This window comes from Hordeum vulgare, chromosome 7H (assembly GCF_904849725.1).
Source record: "Hordeum vulgare subsp. vulgare chromosome 7H, MorexV3_pseudomolecules_assembly, whole genome shotgun sequence".
NCBI lineage: Eukaryota > Viridiplantae > Streptophyta > Magnoliopsida > Poales > Poaceae > Hordeum > Hordeum vulgare.
In genome coordinates this window covers 6,986,395-7,005,457 of record NC_058524.1, presented here as the reverse complement: position 1 = coordinate 7,005,457, position 19,063 = coordinate 6,986,395, and the positions used below count along the sequence as shown (strand labels likewise).

The window sequence follows — 19,063 nt, the reverse complement described above, 5'->3', positions numbered from 1 at the left end:
GTAGATAGGCACTGCAGGAAGAAGTAAGCTGAGGCCAAACACTACCACTAGTCAAAATACAGAAGTACCAGCGCCAAGATATTCTGATGACTCTAGCAAGGCCAAGTAACTACCAAAATAGTGGAGTTCAGCTAGTGTTTTTAAGTGTAATAAAACACTACCACTAGTCATACCACTAGGAGGCAATTGGTAGGGAAATTTCATACTAAATTTGAATATTAAAGTACCAGCAAAACCCCACGTCACTAGAGAAAATTGGAAATTCTAGTTGTGACTTACTCTGAAGCCAAACACACCCAATAATAAGCAGAAAGCCGGCTAAGCTGGACACAGCCATGACGATCCGACTCAGTGTGTGTGCACGGTTGACTTTGGCAAATTCATAGGATGTGTTGAGTCACGTGCCATGTGGCCTTGCCTTCCACACGAAGAATCCAAGGAAACTCTATGTAGTTAATGATGCCGACAGCCTAAAATATTTGGAGCACTGCTACAAAAAAGCATTTATAGCTAGCAACACCTCTTTTTTTTAGGGGGTGCCTCAATTTAAAACCACCCCTAAAAACGGTTCAACAGCAGAACTGCCTCGATCTAAAAGTGCATTTGTAGGGGCAGCTGGTATTTCCAGTCTCCTCTACAAATGGCCCTATTTGTCGGGACGGCTCTACAAATGATGGATATGGACGGGTTACACAACCGCCCCTACAAGCCATCACCGACTGCCCCTAAAAAGCCTACATGGTGTAGTGGGTTGTTCTCCTTGAAGCGTTTAGAAACAATGACCCTGAGAGGATAAGTTTTCTACGAAGCCTGAAGAATCTCATCGTCCACATGTGCCGGATGAAGATACAAAAGGGTATACCCGATAGTGGAAACACACGTGCCGGAGGATTACGGCATAGAAATACTATATACCAAGATATCTGAAGGATGTAAACCCTTGTGTCGGGGTACACAAATAGGGGGTCTTTGTTTCCCCCTTACTTGTGCACGGACGACGAGCCGCCTGACCGGCAACCCTAGGATGCCGGGGGATCGTTTCACTCCCTTTGAGCTGGGCCAAAGCCAGAAGAGCCGCTCCACGAGAAGCCAAGAGAAGCAAGCCGAGAAGATCGTGGCCTGCCAGCGCGCCTCCCTGGCAAGAGGGAGCCCATTTGCCACAACTCCACCTCATCACTACATTAGTCACTTGTCGATGAGGTGTCGAGCCCCCAGGTGGCTAGGTGGCTCTCGATTGCTATATGGTGGCGCACCGGAAGACAGTCTACATCCCATCGACACCCGTCCAGAGATGTGTCAAGGCCCCCGGCTGTAGCCAGCTCACGGGTGGCAGAAGCTTGCCGGGAACGCTTCCCCGTTTGCCACCTAGGGCCGCATTTACGGCGATCTGTCGTAAGTGCCAGAATTAGGTATGATAGCACTGTTTGCTATCTAATCGTGTTGGTTTCCACCGTGGATGCCCCTTGAGTTATAAAAGGAGGCCCGAGGCAACCTAGGAGAGGATTCGGAGCCTTGGCAAATCAAACGCTTAGGGATTCATTACTTGGTAGGCTAGAGCTAGGCAGAAGCACACTCGCATGTTAGCTCTCCCCCGGCAACCCTTGCCAGAAAGTAGCTCCGTACGACCACATTTTCTCCAATCAATCTACCAAAAGCAAGAGTAGAGTTTTACGTTTCACAGCGGCCCAAACCTAGATAAAATCCCCGAGTCTCATCGACGCACGGCCCCGTGCTCTCTGTGTGACACTGACCTCCCCGCCGAACCACAACAGGGACTCCCAAAACGTCCCATAGGTGGCCGTGTGCGTATCCGCACCGACACCTAGGCATTAGGTACTATAGTGCACCTTAGCCACTAGTAGAGAATGTAGCTTCGGTTGTGAAGCTACCATTATGCTGCATTTATAAGCTAAGGTATTCTATTATACATATATAACTGACATGTTAATACTGTCAGTAATGGACATAATTTTTATATACCTTCTAATTTTATGTCAATTCATATCTTATCATCAAGGCGAGCACTACAATAGAGTCAGGAAGACTGAAGATAGGGGCAAAATACGTATACATGTGGGAGGGCACGAAAACATATCTAGTATAACCAAAAATAGAAAGAAATTGGCAAGATTGAGCTGGCTGCAGCCCATCATCGTGACTTCAAGCGCTAGCAAAGTAGCCACGATACTTGGTTCCCATCATGTGTTTTCCGGCCAGCATGTATTCACTCATTCAGCCAACATATGCATCGATCGTGTTACGCAATCCCGGATCCGTTAACACCAGCGTTTCCGACCCACATGCGTCAACAGGTCCAACCGGAGAGCAACACCGACTTATGACAAGCCTTGGGCCCTCTTCCTCCAAAAGACTAGCCTGTTAGGAGGGGACACCCTCACCCTTATAAGTCGTGTTATGTCTCCTCCCACAACCGATGTGGGACTAAACCCAACAATCTCCTCCTCACACATCGGTCACCCATGGGCCCGCTAACACCAGCGTTCCAGCCCACCTACCATGACCGACGACCCGTGAGTCCGCTGAGATTTATTCCGGGCACCTGGGCTCTGATACCACTTGTTACGCAATCCCGGGTCCGCTAACACCAGCGTTTCTGACCCACATGCGTCAACAGGCCCAACCGGAGAGCAACACCGACTTATGACAGGCCTTGGGCCCTCTTCCTCCAAAAGACTAGCGTGTTAGAAGGGGACACCCTCACCCTTATAAGTCGTGTTATGTCTCCTCCCACAACCGATGTGGGACTAAACCCAACAGATCGATTTTATAAGTTTCCTTGCATCCTGAAGCAATCACTATTTTTTTGAAGTGGATTTCATAACAGCATAGAACAGTTTGACTAGGTTGCTTGGCGCTATCCAAGAATGCAAAACCTTTTAGAGTCCAGCATGGAAATTTGCCTGGTAAGTCTGGTGCTCCTGTCTATACTTTTTTGCAGGTTTTTCTTTACTAAGACATTGTTTCTAATACCTACGTCTTCATCCTTTGTATGTGGATACTTTACCAGAACTATACAACTTATTTGCATATTATGGTAGTCCATGCATGGTGCGTGTTATCCCAGAACCGGAGTTAGAGCTCATGTTGTATTTAGAATTTTAGGTAGAGGTTTGCAATATTTTTGGAACTGCATCTATTATTGGAAAGTGGAGTGCCACAACCATTGGCAACAGCAGGATAGTCATTTTCTTACAGTAAAAGTAGATTTACATGCAATTAAACGCGCGCGCGTGGGGGGGGGGGATTCGAACCAAAAGCAAAATGTGCTTGAAAACAAGTCCGACTCATAGAATGAAAAATTAATCATGCTGCTTTAGGTAGCAAGCTTTGCATGTATATATATCCTCCCGGTAAATCAATTTGATGCTCTAAAACCAACATATTTCGGGGACGAAATGTACCAATTTTTTTTAATATATATAGACAAAAAAGATTTTCACTTTTGGATGTGGGGGTCATGACCCCCTTTGGCCTCCAAGAGACAACACCAATGAACGGAAGGATGCATTTCATGATATCATATGTTGTCGGGTTTAACAAAGTAGGGCCAGGACGTGTCAGAGGTATAATCAATGAGTTTCGTGTTCCTACATGGTGGGACAGCCATATTATGGAAGTCTTCCAAGCAGACCCTAGTGGCTACATCCACCGATCATTCTGAAATAATCGCATTATATGAAGCGTCACGTGAATGTGTATGGCTTCGTAGAATGATAAACCACATACAAAAATCATGTGGCAAAGGTCTTATCAAATCTCAACTATTATCTACAAAGATAATGCTGCTTGTGTTGCTCAAATGCAAACGGGTTAAATAAAAAGCAATATCACTAAGCACATTTCTCCTAAATTATTTTTTCCCCATCAATTACAGAAGAAAGGGAAAATAAACATTTTCAAGTTAAATCGTGCGATAATCTCGCTGACCTATTTACAAAATCACTCCCAGCTTCAACATTTGAAAAATATGTTCATGGGATAGGTATGCGAAGACTTCGGGATTTGCAAAGATCAGGGAGAGTTTCTCTCTGAAAAATAACCCGTTTAAACATTATATTGCACTCTTTTTCCCTTTATGAGTTTACTTCCATAGTTCTCATCAAGGTTTTTAATGAGGTAATATCAACATAAGATCATATGTTATACTGTCCGTTTTCCCCACCGAGGTTTTTAGGAAAAGTATATACGACATATTTTTTGTCATCTAATTCTATGGATACATTTCATAAAGAATTAACAGAGTCAATAATCATTATATGTTGTATCATTTTCTCTTTATTTTTTCACAGGGTTTGAAGGAGTTTTAGCAGTATATACTATACTACTCCTCATATTTTTCTCACAGGGTTTTTGGAGGAGACTATTTCAAGATGATGGACATGCTCAAGGACAAGTATAGATTAGGGAGAGTGTTAGGATTTAATTAATTAATGTAATTAGTTAAAGTTAATATCTACTTGTAATCGTACGTGGATGCTCCCACGATGCCGAACCAACACTTCGTTCGTGGAGCGACGCCTCCAGGAACCGCCTCCTCAAACCGTCGCATCCTTTGGATGCGTCCGTTCCCCTTATATATATATATATATATATATATATATATATATATATATATATATATATATATATATATAGTTCGATTCAATCCATTACATTTCTTACAAAAAACAAGGTGAATCTGGTGAAGAGCATTCTGCCCCTGACGTGCGTTCACGAGCTACGTCTCTATTTAATGTCTATCCCAGTCAGCATCTCATCTGCTCCCCTTTAGCAACTAACAAAACCATCGATACTAATCTACTGGTGTTGGACTAGGGTTTTTCTCCCCTAGTCCTCTCGCGACTAGGGTTCTCTAGTCCTCCGGCGGGCCGCCGCCATGAGTTTGCTGCTGGCGTCCTCATTGTCGCCCTTCTCTGCCCTAACCCTCCTCTCGTTGCCAGGGATCCCACGGGGTGACTGCTCTTGAGGAGAAGGAGTTCGAGCGCAAAGGGTTTAGGGTTTAAGGTCAGCATAGATCCGATCATGGCGGGATCGCAGGAGAACGTGGGAAGGCAAGATGGAGATTTTGGTCTGGCAAGCAAATTACTTGAGAAATTAACTTTGCAAGAGGTCGAGGCCGACGATCTGATCAGGGAGGAAGAATTGGATGCAGAGGAAATTAAGCCTAAGTGGCTTGCCCTAGGGCGTTTGCTCACAACAAAAACTTATAGTCATAGTGCCTTGATTGCAGAGATGAGGGCGGCATGGAACCCAGCGCTGAAGGTGACTTGGAGAAGGATTGATGCAAACCTGTTCTCTGTTCAATTCAACTGTCTTGGAGACTGGAACAAGGCGATACACCAGGGTCCTTGGGATTTCAAAGGGCATGCATTGATATTGGCTGAATATGATGGCTTTATCAACCCACAGAAGGTCAGATTAGACAAGATTGAGACGTGGGCTCAGATACATAAGCTACCTGATGGCGTGCTAAAGAGTGAAAAAGCTCTCGGGAATCTGGCTCAGCGGATCGGGGAGGTTCAGGAGGTCCAAGTCACACTACAAAACGGGTTTGTGGGTGAATTTATCAGGGTGAGAGTTAAGCTTGATGTGAATAAGAAGCTCACCCGGGTGGTTGGAATCACGAAGGGGGGAGGAACGGAGAAGTACTTGGTGAAATTTGAGAAGCTGCCGACTTTCTGCCATGCCTGCGGCCTTATGGGACATTGGTATGAGGAGTGTGGAACGGGTGAGCATGATACAAGTATGCTTGAATGGGGGAACTTTATTCTGGCCCCGAGAAGAGGTAGGGGAGGTGGTCGTGGAGGTAGACGTAATGGTGGCCGGGGGAGGGAAGATCGCTCTTTTGATCCTACCTATACAGGTCGTGAGGCTGAGGAGGAGATTGGTGTTGGTTCGTATGGAAGAGGACGAGGACAAGATTGGCGTGAGTCCGCAAACTGAGGTACAATTCTGCTTACAATAGGCAAGCTCCGAATGAAACTAGGGAAGGTATGACAGGGAAAATCCATGTTCCAGGGGGGGGGGGAACCGCTATGACAGAGAATGATGGCACCCTGGGATTGGATATAACAAGCACCAAGATGATTGTGGCGATGGAAACCAACGTGCTAGGGAAGAGGTATGCAGCTGATTCGGGCCTCGCAACTATCGGCAACGAAGATGATATACCACATATGGCTGGAGGAGTTATGGTGCCGGCGGGTAACACAGCAAATAAAGTGGACATCTTTGTGGGAGGTGAGAATGGTAGCTCTACACCAATGGGAACTCCGCAGAAAAATGCAAAAAGACGAAACTTAAGGGTGTCGATGGTGAAGCGGTGACAAAATTGTCTGACAAAGGATCAGCGGCCTCCCTGGTGGAGGACTGCCGGGAGTAATGAAAACCCTAGCTTGGAACTGCCGTGGAATGCTCTCGTCCACGGCAGTTCGAGAGCTCTTGCTGCTGCAAGGGCGTGTGAGAGCGGATGTGGTTTTTTTTATCTGAATCACATCTGAATAAAGCAAAGGCAAACGAGGTCAGAATTAAGTTGGGGTTTGATCATGTGCATGTAGTAGAAAGTGATGGGCGAGCGGGAGGACTTGCACTCTTCTACAACAATGCAAATGAAGTGGTGCTGAACTTCTCGTCACCAAATTTTATTGATGGGTTTGTTAAAAATGGCAATGATGTAGCATGGCGTCTGACTGGATTCTATGGTGAACCTAGTTGGGATCTTAAACACCTATCATGGAGTCATATGAGAACACTACACATCAATATGAAGGGACCATGGATTATTATAGGAGACTTCAATGAGATCTTAATAGCAAGCGAGAAGGTGGGGGGGGGGGGAAATATTAGATCATCACATTATATGCAAAATTTCAGAGACTGCGTGGAGGAATGTGGACTCCACGAAGTAATGCACATTGGAGATCAGTTTACATGGAGTAGGGGGGTGATTAAGGAACGGCTTGCCAGAGCTCTATATAACGAAGCATGGGTAGAAAAATTCCCATACGCGGCAATTGTGCATGAACATCATACACACTCAGACCATCGGCCGCTAGTGTTGGATACACAATATTATGCTGATGCATTGTCAAGGCAGCCAAAAGGTGAAAGAAGGTTCGAAGCACGATGGTTGAGCGAAGAGACAGTAAATGAGATTGTTCATACTGCATGGCAGAGAGCACATCTAGTAGGTATTGGGCCATCACTATCGGACCGTACTAGAGCTGTTAAAATGGATCTGGTGCAATGGGATCGTCAGACTTTGAAGGGAGCTAAGCGTCGGATTCATAAGTTGGAAAAGGAACTAGAAAGGATAAGAAGGGGACAATTGACTAGTGAATCAAGACAAAGAATCAAGGAAATACAAGTCTTGATAGAGAGCTTGTTGGACCAAGAGGAGATAATCTGGCTACAGAGAGCAAGAGCAAACTGGTTGATGCATGGTGATAGGAACACCTCCTTCTTTCATAAAGCTGCATCAGCCAGAAAGAAGAAAAACTGTATTAAGAGGCTTATGGATGATGCGGGGGTATGGAGAGAGGACACACATGAGATCAATTCGATCATCACAGGGTATTTCAGTGAGCTGTTCACATCCCAAGTTACAGTGCCAGATGTGGATGTCTTGAGCCAGGTACCATCAAAAGTTACATCAAATATGAATGACGCTCCCATGGCCCCATACACAACAGAAGAGGTTAAGAAGGCTTTGTTCTCGATTGGGGATCTCAAAGCCCCGGGGCCCGATGGACTACATGCTATCTTCTATAAGAGGTTTTGGTCTATGCTAGGAGATGATCTAGTCTCTGAGGTCTTAAATGTAGTAAATTTGAGGATCATGCCTCAAGGGTGGAATGATACAACAATAGTTATGATCCCCAAGCTGAATGCTCCAGAGAAGGTAACCCAGTTTCGCCCTATTAGTTTATGCAATGTTGTGTATAAAGTTATCTCAAAGATGATAGCCACAAGATTAAAACAGTTCTTGCCAGAGATAATTAGCCCAACCCAAAGTGCCTTTGTCCCAGGGAGATTGATCACAGATAATGTGCTTATCGCTTATGAAAGTTTGCATACTATTAAGCAAAAGAAAACAGGCAAGGAGGGGTGGTGTGCGGTCAAACTAGATATGCAAAAAGCCTACGACAGAGTAGAGTGGGTGTTCTTGGAGGCGATCCTGTTAAAGCTCGGGTTCCATGAAGACTGGGTGAAGATGATCATGGTGTGCGTTTCCTCTGTTGAATATAGGGTGAGATATAACACAGCGGAAACAGATTCATTTAAACCAACTAGAGGTCTTCGACAGGGAGATCCGTTATCACCGTATCTATTCCTCCTTTGTACTGAAGGGCTCACGGCGTTATTGTCACAAGCAGAGGCCGAAGGTGATCTAGTGGGAGTTAAAGTGTGTCGGGATGCACCGACAGTTTCAAACCCGCTATTCGCGGATGATTCTTTGATTCTAATGAAGGCAAATGCAGCTAACGCTTCCTCTTTAAAAATAGTATTGGATCGCTACTGTTTGGCTTCAGGGCAACTTGTTAGCGTTCAGAAATCGAGCATCTTTTTCAGTCCGAGTACGGATGCCAATGCTAAAACTGATATGTGCACAATCCTGGGGATCATGACAGAGGCGTTGAATGACAGATATTTGGGCCTTCCCTCTACGCTGGGGGTGGATAAAAGCGATGACATTCAATATCTTATTGATCGATTGGTCCAAAAGTTGATGGGGTGGAAAGAGAGATGCCTCTCTACTAGGGGGAAGGAGGTGCTTGTGAAATCAGTTGCACAGGCCATACCAACTTATGCGATGCCAGTCTTAAAATTCCGAAGAAAATCTGCAAAGGAATTACTGACGCGATATCTAGATTTTGGTGGGGTGATGATGCAACTAATAGGAAGATGCATTGGTTCTCCTGGAAGAAGATGTGCATCCCCAAGAAGTATGGAGGTATGGGTTTTAGAGATATCCACTGTTTTAATCTTGCTCTCCTAGCTAAACAGGCATGGCGGCTTATTGATGTGCCAGAATCTCTATGTGCAACCATTCTCAAGGCGAAATACTACCCCAATAATGATCTGTTGGCCACGATTCACAAACCAGGATCATCGTTTACATGGCAAAGTATCCTGGCGGGGATAGAAACAATCAAAAAGGGTTATATCTGGAGGATCGGTGATGGGCAGAACGTCAACATCTGGGAGGACTCATGGATTCCACAATCATCGAACAAAAAAGTGATTACGATCAGAGGGGGCAATTTGTTATCTAAAGTCTCTGATCTGATCAATCCGGTGACGGGTGATTGGGATACCCAGCTTGTGAACCAAACTTTCTGGCCAGTGGATGTTCATTGGATTCTAGCAATCCCACTGCCGGTTTACGAGATGCACGATTTTATTGCCTGGAGCCCGACGAAGAATGGCATTTTTTCAGTTCGATCAGCATATCAAACGGAATGGAATTCTAGGTTTGGCAACCTAATACAGGTCAGTATAGGGTCTTCTTCACCAAGTGACAAATGGAAGCTGATATGGAGCCTGCAATGCCCTGCAAAAATCAGAATTTTCATTTGGAGATTGTTACAGTCAGCTATCCCCTGTCGGGCAGTCCTAGCATCCAAGCATATGAAGGTCAAAGCCCAGTGCCCAGAATGCAAGAAGGGGCCAGATAGTATTTGTCATTTCCTATTCGAATGCCCAAGATCATCAGCTGTTTGGAAGCAGTTGGGCCTGTTCGATGTTGTTAAAAGGGTATGCACTAAATATAAATCGGGTGAGGATGTCATCTATGAGCTGTTGCATATGGACACTTCAGGAATCATTATATTGGGCTGCCCTAAACTGCGAGAGGTAGTTGCTACTACTGCTTGGTATCTGTGGTTTGAACATCGAAAGGTATATCATGGAGATGAAATCCAAACAGCGCCTCAAATTGCCCTAGCCATACGTGGACTGTCGGCAAACTTCAGAATTGCATGTACCCATACAACAAGAGGCAGAACTGGGGGATGGAACAAGCCACCGCAGGGATATGTAAAACTGAATGTTGATGCAGGTTTTGATCATGACCTCCTCCGAGGATCGGTTGGGGCAATAATCAGGGACCAAAAAGGGCAGTTCTTGGCGGCAGCAAATGATAGGATTGATATATGCTATGATCCGAACACGGCAGAAGCGTTGGCGGTAAGATTTGGGCTCAACCTTGCAAGAACTATCGGGTGCAGTAAAATCGTGGTGAATTCTGATAATCTGGAGATAGTGGAGGATCTTAAGAAGGGATATTCTTCTTCGGCAGCTTCGGCAATCATCGATGACTGTTTCTTTTTGGATCGGAATTCAATCATGTTTTATTTGAACATTGTGGTAGAGATAGTAATCAAGTAGCGCATGAACTAGCTAAGTTAGCAAAGTCTTCCCCCCTAGCTGTTGGATGGACTCAGCTCCTCCTGAGATTATCCCAGCTATTGTAAACGATATGGTTACTCTTATTTCCGAATAAAGTTGGAGGGAGTTGTAAAAAAAAAAGCTACTGGTGTTGGACTTGGGAAAAAAATGGCTTGTTTGAGTAGGATCTGCCACGTCCATGATGGGAAATATACATTGCGAGTTATTTTGGATTATCTAGGGTAGTGAGTGCATATATGAACTGGCTTGTCGACTTTTTCGTTTTTCTTCTTGTTTGAACAAAGGCTTGTCGACATCAGCTTGACGACTTCGCAGAAAAATACACTCCTCCGTCTGGAAATATTTATCAAAAAGATGGATGTATCTAAATGTATTTTAATTATAAATACATTTATTTCTATTTATTTTTTATAATAAATAATTTTGGATGAAAGGAGTATATACTTAAAGGCATCTCGAACAAACTTAAACAAACGAGGCCACTCAGACCGAGCTCCCCAAACTGACTGGACGGACAACCCGATAAGTGCCGGTCACAAAAGCATGATCCAGACGGGCTTCCTAAACTGGCCACGGACATGCGAGATGTCCGTCACCCATTAAACACAGTCTAAATCTGAAACGGCTATAGGGAGGTCCGAACGTGCCCAAGCACGTTCGCCACGTTAGATCGGTCCACCTTGGCCCACCCTGACCACACTAAATCCCCATCCATGTCAACCCTAGACCACAGTCAAACCCTTCACTCTACTCCACTTCCCTATATCTCCTCCTCAGCCTATCCCCTCCTTTTTCGATCTATGGTGAGTGACGACAGCATCGTCGAGTCTGGTGGCAGAATCCGCATCAACGACGACTGGAAGTCGCTGGACGAGACATAGCTGAATGACGTGGATGAGCTTGCCCTCCGCATTGCATTGCATCGTTCGCGGTTGGACTGGGGCGGCAGCGGAAGCTCTAGCTCCGCCCCCTCAACCGGAGACACTATGTGGGTGACGTCGCCGGCCCCTCGGGTCCTTGGCGCAAATCTAGGCGCTTCGTGCCCTTACAGGTCTACAGTCTCTCACGTGCCAACACCTCCTACTCTACCGGCTCTGGAGGGCCCCCTCGGACACCGTTGGGTCCTCGTTCCTGCGCCAACGCCCGACACAGATGGCGACACCCAAATCCCACATGTCGGGGGAGGGGGGAGCGATGGTTACGCGTTAGGAAGGCCAACGTAAATTGGTGGATCTGAAAATGCCCGGGGGGGGGGGGGGGCGGGGGTCGTGGCCGAAACCGGTGGGGGAGGAACGGTGCGGCGCCCCATGTGGGAAAGTGGTGTTGGGGGTTTAAGCCGCCGTGCGCATCGCCGTCGGAGTAGCCAGGCGAGGGCGTGTACCCCCAGGGTGGCATCATCGGCGAGAGGGTGGCCGTCGCAACGCCCCTCCATGTGGCCTATGGGTTGCGGTCGGACGGATTCATCACCCCTGCGCGGGGACACCTCTTTCTGATCGACCGTCGCCGCCACCTCCGCCGCGTCCCTGATCTTCTTGGCGTTGATCCTCCTTCGCGGGTCAGTTGTGACCGCCTCCCGACGCTGGACGTCCGCCCTCCACTCGGCATCCGAAACGCCTGCCAGCCTAGGCATGGGCTTCCTCTGCTTCGTCTGGCTGGAATCGATATCGGTGGCGGGGGCGAGGGAAGGTGTACTTCTTCTTCGACGACTTGGCTACCGTATGTCGGGAGCGGGGAGAAGAATGGCGGGAGGGATGGGAAAATAGAGGGAAAGGGAGGAGGAAGGGGGGGGGAGAAAGCGGCGGAAATAGCTCGGATGCGGCCTATAGAGCAGGCTCGCTTGGCTTTTCGCTTCGTCCGGCGCTCCCAGCCGCCCCCCAGGGAGCTTGGTTCGGCTTGGGTTTATCGGTTGTTATTTTTGGCCCAAACCAACGCTAAACGAGGAGTTGGGGGCGCGACTGGGCTGTTTTCATCGCCGACGCTAAAAAAGGCGCCCGAAGGGGCTGGTTGTGTGTGTGTGGGGGGGGGGGGAGTGAAGATGCTCTAAGCCTGACATGTCCGTCGGGGGAAGGGGGGGGAGGGGGAGAGTGAAGATGCTCTAATCCTGACATGTCCGTGGGGGGAGGGGGAGAGTGAAGATGCTCTAAGCCTGACATGTTCGTCGGGGGCGTGGGCTCGGGTTTATTGGACCGGGTTCGGGCTGGATCATCGGACCGGGCTGCCCATGTCCAGTTATAGTCCGGGGCTGTTAGGTGTTAGGGCGCCATGTGTCCGTCATGCAGAGGGGCTAGTAAAGGCAGCTAGCTAGATACTCCACTTGACACAGGTTAATGGGTGGTCGTCTTCCTCCACTCCACACTCCTCCGTCTCTCCGCATTCTGCATCTTTCTTTTTCCTCTCTAAGAAAACCGACTCTGTGTGTACTGTACGGAATGGCTGCGGCTTGGACGGAGCCCGGCGGCTCCCCGGCGGCAGACGAGGACGCGGAGGCGGACGTCGCCAGCTACGACCTGCGCGATCTCCCGGACCAAGCGCTGCAGTCCAGGCTGCAGCGCATGCAGTCCAGCATCCACGGAGGCATCGCCCGCCGCCTCCCCGACGGCGGCAGGACGTACCGCCGCAAGCTCCTCGCCCTGCGCCGCGAGTTGGACCGCCGCAAAGGCCAGGCTTCTGCGTTCTCCTCCAGGATCCCGCACACGCCCTCTTCCCAGCCGCCGTCGACGCGCCGAGGCGGGCCGCCGGTGAGACATTCTCCACCCCCTTTCCGCGCGTTGCCCCGATTTGTGATTCCCTTGTGTGGCCTGTCAAGCTTCTGTTCCACAGATTGCCTGCCAGCTGCTGCTAATCAGTAATCACTTGCACTCCATAGCTTAGCTGCTACAGTGCTAGTGGTCTCATGTCTTACTGAAAACTAACAATCTCAAGTCCAAATTTGATTGTATGCCCTACCTGCTGTTGCTGTTGCTGTTGTGGCGGTTGTTGTGATGGTTCCCCTTTCTGCTCTACTACAGGACAGAGCAAACCCTGCTATTTCTTCACTACTGAACTATACTGACATGATAATAATATCAGCTCTCCCCTGTACAAATGTTCAGAAGCATTCCTGGAGTGAACACTGGGAGATTAGTAAGCCTAACCTTGGAGTCCTATTCGCGTGTTGTTAATTCATTAGGTAGACAAGAGTTTCTTGCTTCAATCTTGATTATACATTTTCTTGCTTCAAGGGAACGGAACGCTTGCAAGCCCTGTTAATTCACTTGTTAGAGAAGAGCTTTCATATTTGTGTGTTATTGAAATATTACTGTTACTGGATGGAAACTTGATGTTTATTACAACCAACCCCAAATTACAAAATGATAATCAGCAATTTTCCTCTAGTGCATTGCAAACCTTCTATTTCGCCAGTGACAAGCAGCTCTCTCTTAAACAATTGTCTAGAAAGCATTCCTAGAGTGAATGCTTGAAAAGCTTGTTGTCTCTTGAGTGGTAAGCCTAACCATGGAATTATATACTTGTGTACGACGAGTGGTATGATTCGAGTGGCACTACTTACTTAGTACGCCTAATCACTGAATGCTCTCTTTCAGGATGACGACCAATGCAAACGTATTGTGCAGTCAGGGTGTATGGAATCGTCTGGTACGCGTCAAAAAATATCCTCAACCATCTTATCAAAATGTATGGTCTATTTATGTCGTATCATGATTTAATTAGATCGATTGTGCTGGTCAGCTACTTGGTCAACAATTCTGGAGATGTAGATATTCACTGCATGACTTGCCAGCTGGTTGCTAATCTATCTTGAATGCATGTCAAGAAAATGCTTTTGCTTGCTGCTGGTTCAGTTTTGACAAGTTATGCTCTCTCTTGGTTTTTAAATAAATATTCCTTATTATTTTCTTTATTTAAACGTTAATTTCCCATGTTTCTTTTCAGATGCATCTATTATATATGTTTAATCTCACCATCCCTGTGACTTATGTTGTGCAAGTTTGTCCGGTTCAAATGGAATATGTTCAAATTGATGCATCTATTATGTTTAATCACACCAACCCCGTGATACTTATTCTTCAATATTTTATCTAACTGAGTCAGTCCGGTGCCATGTGATTTTCCATGTTGCTGGTTAAACTCTTTATGAAATCCAGAAATAAATAAAATTAATTTCTCCAAGAAAACCTGCCGAAAAAGAAATTAATGTTCCTAAATTAGTCCCAGGCTTTATGATAACAATATTACATATAATGTGGGAAACCCACTGCAACTATTAAAATAAATCAGTCAGACAACCTGATGAGCACTTTCAGATCTTATTCTCCGTCTCATAGTCCTTTCACCATTTCTCCAATATGGAATTCTACTATCTATAATGTTCTTCATTACTCTCCCCGTTCAAATATAAATGGCGTGGTTTTTGGAATGGAGGGAGTACTAATTAGATTGATAGCTACATGATGAGAGACTGATTTGTTGCCAATTTCCCCTTGGCAGATGTACAAGGGACCTCTTCCTTGCCTGATCAGGTGAAAGATGAGCAAGTACTACTCCTCCCTCTTTCACTGTCATGTTTTCTGAAATGACTCTTGGACAGATAACTTTCACTGTCGAGATCAAAGCTTTCTGGAGTACAGATTCATAGAATGTTTTTCCACTTTGACATATGAAAAGAAAGAACTGGGTCACGAAATCTGCATGGAGTTGACATTGAAGTGGGAAGTTGATCGCTTTGATTTTTTTTCAGATGGAGACCCCTGTATGTCCACCAAAGCAGCTGCCGAATGCACACCTCATCAAACCAAAAGTAGAGCCTTGCAAGTACTCTTTGTCGCCAGCTCCAGATGACAGCGAGAATTATGAGACCACCCCACTCTCTTGCAACCACCCCTTCTTCACCATCATCCTATTGAGATCTCATGTTCAGAAGCCGTTTCAGCTGGTATGAGACACTAGCAAATTCTCCAAATATACTCAGTACTTGCAGAAATGCCCCATTTACTACTATTATCATGTTCCTTTGTATCCAGTACATTCCCGGTCGCTTCCACAAGCACCTCCCGGAGGCGCGCACCTCCGCCACTCTCATCTGCCGTGGGAGGTCATGGGCCATGCGCTACTGCGGCGACTTGAAGTTAAAAAAGCTGGATGCAGATTGGATGGACTTCGCTGTGGACAACCGGCTGCAGATCCACGATGCCTGTGTCTTCGAGCTTGTGAGCACCAGAGAGGAGGTGGTGTTCATGGTACAGATACTCCGTGGCAGCCTGCCAAAGGAGATCACCTCTAAAGGTTACACCGCCGACGAACCTTTGGTCATTCTGGATTAGAGGTCAGGCCAGTAGATTCTTCTTGTTGCATGGAGCACAGGAAACTAGGACCTTTTTTTTGTGCTGTTAAAATCTGGATTCCTAGCATGGTCAGCGTATTTTGGGTCAGTTTACTACCAGAGTAGTTGTGGAAGGTGATGCATGTTGGATTCTGACCTTGTAATTCCCCATAACAATTTGATAATGAGAAAAAACCCAACAGTTCAAAAAATCCATATTATTTCAGCTATATTTCTTGAACTGTTGGGTTTTGTTTGGCATCCAAGAAACACCTTCACTTGAATCATTGACTAGGGGCAGGGGCGCACCTGTGGTGCTCCTCTTGAGACGTTCCTCTGCTTTCATAGATCGTCTACGGAGTTGAGAGTTCCTGTTTTGATCAAATAGCCACCTAACTATAAGGTAGATGTTACCACCAACCAATATAAACACTGGACAATGGTTTCATATGAGAGTTTGTTAAAAAAATAGAATCCACACTCTTTATATTGATCTGATCATACTATAGGAGGTCAATGATTTGGGAAGTCAATAATCCACATATGAATAACAATATACAATTCCATAAGATATAAGGCCCTTGCACCCTTGTAAATCTCATGATGCAACAACCCCCAAGATTATGACCGTATTGAGCTTCTCTCGTTAGCATGGACGAGACGATGTCGGGGAAGGCTTTGATGCCCCAGTCGTCCTGGTCCGACGACGCATAAATCTGCCGAAGGCGAAAAACCATCATTGTAGTGAGTTTCAGACTAAATTCATAGTTCATACAAGTACAATACTATGAAGAAGCCTGCAACTCTGATGCTCACCATATGTTTGTACCATGGTCTCCCCATGAGCCTTTCTCGGTTGGTAAGTCTCGCTCCACCATCATCTATTGGTCATTGATCTCTCTAACTTTCGGTGTGCCTTCCCTCATGTTATGCCCCCACTTTTTGTGCTTGCATCATCTGTTGTCATGAGGACAACACATAGTCCACGTGTCAAGTAATTGTTGGAGCTACTTCTACACACCACACTTAATGATAATTTCATGAAAACCTGTGTACCAATCAATAAGAAGCGAGTCTATATCATGATTCTGTTTTAGTTTCCTTGATGAAACTAAATGAGGGAACTACCGTGTGTGTCTAAAAGTTGCATATCTCAGTTGCCAGAACAAAAGATACCTCCCGTTTGGACGCGTAAGAGACATAATTGAAGGGAATGATCTGATCTCATCATCTGCAAGTCTCAAGGCAGTCAGACACGAGATGCTCGCCACTGCATGATTACCCGATAAACCAAATGCTCGCCACTGCATGATTACCCGATAAAATGGGTTAGTCAGTGCTATAGTTAACTTTTTGTATTTTAAAAGATAGCTCGCTCAGTACATGCTACATGTTTGTGGAACAAAGGGTCACCGGACAGCTCCATCCAAACAAAATCATGATACAACGAGTGGTAGACAGGGTATTCTGAAAATGCATGAGCAACCATATTTAAGGCAGATGCTAGAGGAATAATAGTAAGACGAGCTGTAAATATATGCTTTGCTAGCCTACTGTTCTGTTTTTTAAAAATGAATCCAAACAATGCTAAAGAAAGGGAGCACATATTTTCAGGCTTATGCACCACCAAAAACGTTTTCACTTACATAGTCCATAAGAGATGTCAAGTGAAGGGACTCCAATGTACTGGACGAAAGCTGCAAAGTTTGTTCCCGCACCGGCCACTCTTGCAATGTGAGAATAGGAGCTTAATACTTCAGTATATTTAATTTCAATCATATGAAGCTCTCATGATCACTCATTCCCACAACGGAATTATATGGCAATTCCATCACTGTACCCACCGGAGGATTCTGCCGAATCATGTAGTCATACAAGGTATGAGACCGATCATCAGGATCGGGTACCTTCAATCAAGAATAAAAATGAAAGGATCAAATAATTAAAAAATGGAATCTATGTAAACAAATCTCTAATTTGTACTCAGTGCTGACCGTGAAGTTAAATTCTATGCTTAAAGGCTTTAGCTGTAGAGCTAAAATACCATTTTGCTTTCTTCCTTGATCAAGCCATCGAGTTATGGGGTTACACGGGTCATAAGACCAATAGACCCAACCATGATATGTCTACGTTCATATAAGCAATAGCTCTTGAAGTAACATATCCACGTTCTCCTCGTCCCATTTCGTAGACCCTATCTGAGAGGCCGAGACATTGGATTTTTCTATGCTTTAGAGCTTACATTTGCAGATAAGAAAACATCTGAGAGCATGCCATCAATAACATACCACCACAAACTCTTCTGCGTCCCAACTACATACGATGATTGTTCTCCTTGGCCTCCATCCTTTCTTCTCCAGCTTGGACAACCTCACTGCAATCTGTAAACAAAAGTAAGGTATTGGCATTATCCTCAATTTATCAAATATGCTTGTCATTCAGAACGTCTCAGTAGTCGGTAAGGTTGATTACCTTGAGAGATAGTTGTTGTTCCGCTTTTGGGATCGAGTGCCCCAAATATATGGGTATCACGATGATTGAGTTCTTTAGTACATTCTTTCATATGCTGGCTCCACAAAGCAAATATAACCTATTTAGAAGCAGACTTTCAACAGAAGAAGTACATCATGATTGTTTGGTTGTAACTGATTTACCTCGTCTTGTGTTTGCCCATACAAATGGACCGGCATCATTTATAACAACTCAGCTATAAGATCATCTAGTAGTGTGGATCAGTATCATTTATAAGAACTTCTCATGCCATATAAGCTCATCTGGTAGTTTTGCCCGAGACAACCAGAAACACAAAGATAGTAAATATGGATACTTAGTCCAGATAGTACATAGGCTATCATGGAGCACGGACTTGCCTTAGCTTCAGAATGGCAGCAACACCACTCTGAAGCACCGGTGGAACAACCTGCAACGGCAAAGAGCCTACAGAAAATCAAATTAGCACAAACCTTCGCTACTAAGTAACAAATTCAGTAACAAATGTTCCAACCTCGAGCCTAGCCGCTTCCTTTTGCTTTGCCTTAAGCTTTTTCTCTTCCTTCTCTCTTGCCTGCATGCAGAATAACCTGGCCCATAAGTGATCTTTCCACACACACTCACATACAACAAGCAGTTTGATATAGTATATGATTGAGCTCGTTTTTTGAGTTGGCCAAAAATCTGGAGAGTTGGTCGCGACTTACCAATTGAGGCCAAAATCCTAGTCTTCGATGAGTACTTCACCCAGTTCCAGGAAACATCGCTTGGCCAAAAGGGAAGAAAACAATTTGGATGAATCGCTGATCTGAAAGAAAATTA

At 45.6% G+C, this 19,063-nt stretch overlaps 1 protein-coding gene across 1 annotated transcript; it reads left to right on the top strand.

The window, feature by feature from the left end:
* Positions 1–12,840: 12,840 nt before the first annotated feature.
* LOC123412400 (B3 domain-containing protein Os06g0112300-like) lies at positions 12,841–16,017 on the top strand. The gene is made up of 5 exons (XM_045105344.1): positions 12,841–13,169; positions 14,016–14,067; positions 14,920–14,966; positions 15,170–15,364; positions 15,453–16,017. The coding sequence occupies exons 1-5, from the start codon at positions 12,861–12,863 to the stop codon at positions 15,750–15,752; spliced, it is 903 nt and encodes a 300-aa protein (XP_044961279.1). The 5' UTR covers positions 12,841–12,860; the 3' UTR covers positions 15,753–16,017.
* The last annotated feature ends 3,046 nt before the right edge of the window (positions 16,018–19,063 follow it).